This window comes from Caretta caretta, chromosome 3 (assembly GCF_965140235.1).
Source record: "Caretta caretta isolate rCarCar2 chromosome 3, rCarCar1.hap1, whole genome shotgun sequence".
Lineage (NCBI taxonomy): Eukaryota > Metazoa > Chordata > Testudines > Cheloniidae > Caretta > Caretta caretta.
In genome coordinates, this window is record NC_134208.1 from 67,220,863 (window position 1) to 67,227,212 (window position 6,350).

At 46.6% G+C, this 6,350-nt stretch overlaps 1 protein-coding gene across 7 annotated transcripts in view; it reads right to left on the reverse strand.

The window, feature by feature from the left end:
• The window catches only part of SYNCRIP (synaptotagmin binding cytoplasmic RNA interacting protein), a 36,869-nt gene extending 31,219 nt beyond the window's left edge, over positions 1-5,650 (reverse strand). For 5 of the 7 annotated variants that reach the window (XM_048845077.2, XM_048845076.2, XM_048845075.2 and 2 more), the window contains exons 1-3: positions 3,891-4,050; positions 2,891-3,009; positions 2,581-2,688 (exon numbers count right to left, since the gene is read on the reverse strand). In XM_048845077.2, coding sequence (XP_048701034.1) covers positions 2,581-2,688; positions 2,891-3,009; positions 3,891-4,038 — 375 coding nt within the window. In that variant the 5' untranslated portion in view covers positions 4,039-4,050. Of the gene's footprint in view, positions 1-2,580; positions 2,689-2,890; positions 3,010-3,890; positions 4,051-5,422 lie in introns of those variants that run through there. The other 2 variants (XM_048845078.2, XM_048845079.2) reach the window with 2 other exon arrangements.
• Between the last annotated feature and the right edge of the window lie 700 nt (positions 5,651-6,350).

The window sequence follows — 6,350 nt, forward strand, 5'->3', positions numbered from 1 at the left end:
ACTTCAGAGCATGGTTTTGCATCCCTGCCCATCCTGGCTAATAGCCACGGATGGGCCTATCCTCCATAAACGTATCCAGTTCTTTTTTGAACCCTGTTATAGTCTTGGCCTTCAAAACATCCTCTGGCAAACAGTTCCTCAGGCTGACTGTGCATTGTATGAAGACAGTTCTGGTTGTTTTAAAACCTGCTACTTATTAATTTCATTTGGTGACCTAGTTCTTGTGTTATGAGTAAACAAGACATTTACTTTCTCCACACTGGTCATGATTTTATAGACCTCTTTCATATCCCCCTTTGTCATCTTTTTTCCAAGCTGAAAAGTCTTATTAATCTCTCTTCTGGAAGATGTTCCATACCCCTAATAATTTTTGTTGCCCTTTTTTGTACCTTTTCCAATTCCAATATACCCTTTTTGAAATGGGGCAATCAGATTGGCATGCAGTATTCACAATGTGGCCATGCCATCTCATTCTTTTTCATCTCATTCTTTTTTTTTAACCCAATTATACTTTTGGCCTTCACAACATCCCCCGACAATGAGTTTCACAGGCTGACTGTGTAGCCTGTGAAAAAGTACTTCCTTATGTTTGTTTTAAATCTGCCGCCTATAAGTTTCATTGGTTCATTTGTTATGTGAAGGGATAAACAACACTGCCTTATTCACTTTCTCCATACCATTCATGATACCTTTCTTTGGCATCTCTGTCTGTATTTCCATGTTAACATTACTGCTCTGAAACTTTCAATACAATATAAGTTTATATGCACATGAAACTAGAACCGTTAACAAGTGTAACCATACTGAATATTTTAACATGATTAACACTGTTGGGTTGAGGCTGAATAGTTAGTTCCAAGAAACAGGCAAGGTGCATCTTCATAAGAATAAATTCAGGACATTTTATTTTCAATGTAAAAATGAAACCAAGTAAAGAGACTTCTCAGCCAGATACACCTTGTTTTTGCTTGTGCAATCCTGCACATGCATGCATGAATTCCCACTGACTCAATGAAACTACTCGCATATCAAGTTAAAGAGCACATGTGAGTTGTTTGTAGGACTGAAGCATTACCTCACCTGTCAAATGCAGATACTACTTCCTTTCTCCCACCCTTTGTCTTGTCTAGAGTACAAGCTCTTTGGGTCAGGACATATCTCCTACTTGTACATACGGCACCCCAGCACAAGTAACTGACCTTGGCTGGAACATCTGGATACTAATGTAACAGGAATACTGGATGACAAATATAGTTTAATATTTATTTAAATTTGGTACGTTAAATACCTCATCAGGTCTCTATCTGGAACAGCCTTGTTATAAAAGTGATTAAAGAAAAAAAACTAACATTTTTACATTACAGAAATATTTTCACAAAGAATAAAATGTCACCCATGAGGAAAAGGTGCATTAAATAAATTTAATTACATCAAGAATACTGATATTTTCACAACTAGAGCCATGTGGAATGATTTTGAATGGTATGGCACTGACTTGTTGTAACCATAAACAGCAAAAGCTCTATTACTCCAAGAAAATGAATGTAACTAATACTCTAGCTGTTGATAAATCACAGCCTGAAAAATTACAAATGCAAGTCAATTTTAAGAAGTGGGAATATAAATCCCAGTAAACCCTTAAAGTTTTCTAATTAAGACACTCAGGTTACAGCCTGCTTTTTCCCCCATTTTCAAGTTGAGGAAAGTAAAAAGTTTTGAGAAGTGCCCCACTACTCAATGTTAGATTATACAAAGTTCATCATTCTACACTCATACAAAAAAGCTCCTACAAACTGTTCTCCTTTTCCTAAGCACCCATTTAGAGCATGCTTGGTAAAGCTTAACTTTTAACTTGAGTCCCTTTATGATCAAGGGTCCTTCGACATCAAGAGTTAATTTTTCTGATATGCTTTTTTACTGCTGAGACAGACTTAGGTGCACTGAAACTGTTTAAGTTAATTTTTGTATATATTTTACAAACAAATCATGTGATCTATAATTGGGCTAACTCACAAATCCACTGGATGTGTCTAAAAAGAGACAGCACTATTGCTACCCTCTTTACAACAAGTGGCTAAATTTCATTATTTAAGTCTGGGTAACAAAGAACAGATTTATCCTTAATTAAAAACAAGGTGTATGATTTGATCTTTATATTCAAAAAAATCCCATATTTCTTGACTTGCGCAAGAACTTTTGGTGGAAACATTTGCCCCTAATTATGGAATCGTAGCACACAGTACTTTTTAATCTAAAAGAGGCATGTCTTTATATATAAAGGGGTTTTTTTTACATTTAATATTAAAGCTCACTCCAATAAAGTAAGCAAATCATACATGCACTGGATATGAAGAATTTGCTACTATTTACTTAATAAAAAGTTTCTAGTCCAAAATACAAAAAAAGGTATTTGTGATTACCAAGTTCATGAATTATCTGAATTAACAATATTTACCAGGCAAAGCATAGTTACTGAAAGAATTAAAAATATATATATTTTTTTTCCAGGTCTGACATTTTAAATTTTTTTTTTAAAAAAGAGTGGATACTATCATATAGTTTACAACTTCAAACACATACCTTAATTTTTGCCTCATCTGGTCCTTTGCTAGAGTCTGCCACCTTGGTCCCCTGTTTTTCTCTCTGTCTATATGTTTTCATGACTCCACATAAAAAGGCACTTTTGTTCTGAAAAAGAGTTGACATTTTCATATTTGTAGATCTGAAGCTCAGAGCCCAATTTGTTTTAAAGTGATTATCTGATCCTAATGGCGCAAAGTTCTACACATCAAAACACAGACTACTGACAAGACTTAGGTACGGTTCTTGCCAATCTAGTAGCAGTTTGTTCTTCCAGTTATATATGATATTGCATAATCCCTAACATTACCTGAACATGTGAAAGATCACTGTCTTTAAACTGCTGAAGTACTGCCAATGCACCTTCTTCATTAAATTCCTTTAAAGCTTCAATAGCTCTTTCATCTAGATCACTGTGTGCAACTAGCCCTAGGGAAAAGAAAAAAAATTACTAATTATATTTGAGCAGCAATCTCTGGTTAACCATATTCATCAAATTTTAGTGGTCCAAGATCAATCATTGAGTTTCTGTAACGAGTAAAAAGGCTCATATTACACAACCTACCATTCCTCCTTAACTCATCCACATGATAAAAAACGATTACCTTTTCCCCATTATGATAAAAAACAAAAGGTATTTACTGAAACAGTTATTGCATTTATGTACTTATTTTACTGCCATAAGGCATCCAGATATTACATGGGCCAAAATTATTTTCATCATCCTGAATTGAATGCATAATTGTTTATCAGCAACAGACTATAGCTTGAACAGCACAGTAACTTGGTACATTTTGAAAAGGGACCTTCTAGCTCAGACATAAGCACTGAAATTGCTACCACAATCAAAATCAAATACAATACTTAAGCAGCACAACCTCTGCATCCAAGAGTCCAAATACTAAATCAGAGTATGATCTACAACAAGAGAGTATAACCAGTGCCTCAGTTACTGAAAAGTTACTTACAACTATTAATATGCACCAAGCACATCACCTGCTTCTACTATGAACAGCTGTTAGCAACAGCTGGTGTAGGTATTGTTTTATACCTACCCATCTGGTTAATCTATCTCCTTCCTTCCCACCTACCCACTCCAAGTGACATTAATGACTGGTCCCAGACTTATTTACTGGTAATAATAGGAATCAGTTACAATATTTGATTTTAAAAAAATCCATAAACCAATACTAAAAGATACGACTGCAGTCCCCATACTTTTGGAAACCACAAAAAGTTGCTATTTTAGCCCAAAGCCAGAAGAGTCCAATAAAAAAACCGAAAGTGATTTTGCAAGTTTTACATCTTACCTGCAACGTAAATTTCATCTAGTTTTTCAGCAACTTTCTGTGGTAAACCAGCATCAAGCAATGTCTGGAAATGCTCAGAATGGGTAACTGCAGCAGAAGTATCCATGGGCTCTTCAGTACCATTCCCATTAACATGTTCAGTAGCCATGTTTCCAGATATCTGTTCAAACGCAATAAGCATCATAATTAAGCTAGAAATCTTCAAGCAGAACAATTCAAGTGACAATACATGCAACCGCCTGCTCTATGCTTCCAAAAATTTCTCAGACCACTCCCCTGCTATTTTTTGATTTCGGAAGATCCACAAAAATCCTCAAAAGAAAGCACTAACACAAAGGAATACCCTAACACCACAACCTATAGGGGGTGGGGTAGCCTTCACTGCAGGTTTTACACAATCCAGCCAGCCAGACACTCTGACTCACCTCCCTCTCTGTCTCTCTAACACTCCCTACGAAGCCCTGAACAAGTTAGAAATGGAGCAAGACGCCAATGGCGGGGGAGGAAGGGGGAAGGGAGGAAGAGCAAACCTGCCACATGCAGCAGCCGCTACCGCGCGATACAGTCACTGACACTCACTGCTGCTTCCACCTCGACCGCCTATTTCAAGCCCCCCATCCCTTGGGAGTAAATCACGGACCATCCCGCCTGGCCGTGTACTGGGTCGGGGTCCATCCCGCCTCCACTTCGGGGTCCGCCGAGCAGGCAGGAGGAACAAAGCGCTTCCCAGTCCGCACCCACGGGGGCGGCGGTAGCCGCCATGAGCCCAATGGAAACACGTGCTCTGCTGCGCGTTCAGATGTCCTACAACTTCCTCCAGTGACCGACTTCCCCCTCCCTCCCTCCCTCCGAGGAGCAGCCTCACCCCCCGAGCCATCTCCCCTTCTCACCCCAGCCCCCGGGCCAGCAATTGCAACACCCCGGGCCCAATCTAGCCACTCCATGGGGAGCTCGCCGCGCCTCCTTGCGCCGCCGCCTCCCCCGGCCCTGAAACAATGCGCTGGCCCGGCCCGGCTCCCACGCCACGCTGGGCAGAGCCGCCGCCGCCACTCGGCCCCCCAGTCCGTGAGCCGTAGCACGCGAGGCTCGATCCCGCACGCTGGGCGCCGAGGCTGCAGCCAAATTGCCCCTCCGCCGGCGGGCCCGGCCCGGCGCCTCATGGCAATGAATGGACCCGCCGGGCCGGCAGGACAATGAGGCGAAGCCACGCGCCCCACCCGCTGCGGGGCCTAGTGCGCGGCCACCAGCTCGGGGCGCCCGCCCCCCGCCCGGCAAGAGCGGCCACGAAAGCAGGCAGCTCCCCCGCCCATCATGCAGCAGCTGCCAGCCGGGCCCCCGCTCCCCGGAGCGGCTCACGCGGCCTGGGTCCCGCGTGCTACTCCCCGCCCGACTCCATTTTCCAAGGAGCCGGCTCCCCTCACCCGAAGCCCCCAGGCCCGCTCCCGCCCCACTCGTGGGGCGGCTGCTGCTGCTGCTGCTGCCCGGAGGGAGCCCCGACCGCGGATCCGGCCCGCCCCGGCCTGGTGTCTGACCTGTCGCTGTAGGGGCGAAGTCCGAGCGAAGGGGCTCGGGGGCGGCTGGCGGCTCGGCGTGCGGAGGAGCTGCCCCTCTCCGCTCCCGCGGCGTGTCCGGACAGTGTGCTGGAGCTGGCGTAAAATGGCGGCCGCTCGAGCGCTCACGCCGCTGCTGGCACCAACCCTAGCCCCTTCCACTCGGCTCCGGGAGGAGGGGGGGGCGGAGAGGCGCCGCGCGCGCTGGCGCAGCCCCAAACCCGGGGTCTCCCAGGCAGCTCCGCAAGGGTTATCGCCTCGCCCCGCCCGCTGGGCCGCGGGCGCGCGCGGGCGCGCGTCCACCTGTCCCTCCTCCTCTCCCTCGCCCTCCTCCCGCCGCGCGCGCTGTAAGTTCCACAGGAGACGGGCGCTCTGGGGCTGTCCCCTCCCTTCCGCCCGGGCGGAGTTGAATGACCGAGCCCTCCCCCTCCTCGCGCCTCACCCGGCGTCCCGCTGCTCTCCGGGGGCCGAGCGAGGACACTCTGCCAGGCGCCCAGCATCTGGGACGACCTCCGCGCGCCGCCCTGGCGGCCCCCCTCGCTCCCGGCATGCCAGGAATCCCGTCTCCCCGCGCGGGGGGAGCCTGCCCTGCCCTGCCTTGCCCTGCCTCATTGCGCGTCAGGCATTTGCACCCTTGCAGCTCGGGCGCAAACCGGAGCACGCCGGTGCCCACGCTGCACAGGTGTGAATGACAGCGCGCCGTACCGTGCACGGCAGCGGGGGCTCAGAGCCACGGGGAAGGCGGCGCAACACTAGCGCTTTGTGTGCTTCGTGGTTGTGCTGCTTTGTGCTCCGAAGGGTTTGTCTTTTCGCGCTGGGAGAGAAACTACTTCCTTAGGTTAGGTTTACAGTGAGAATTTAAGAGCCTCCCTTTTCCGATGGAGCGTCGTGTTCATTTCTCAGCTTCTTA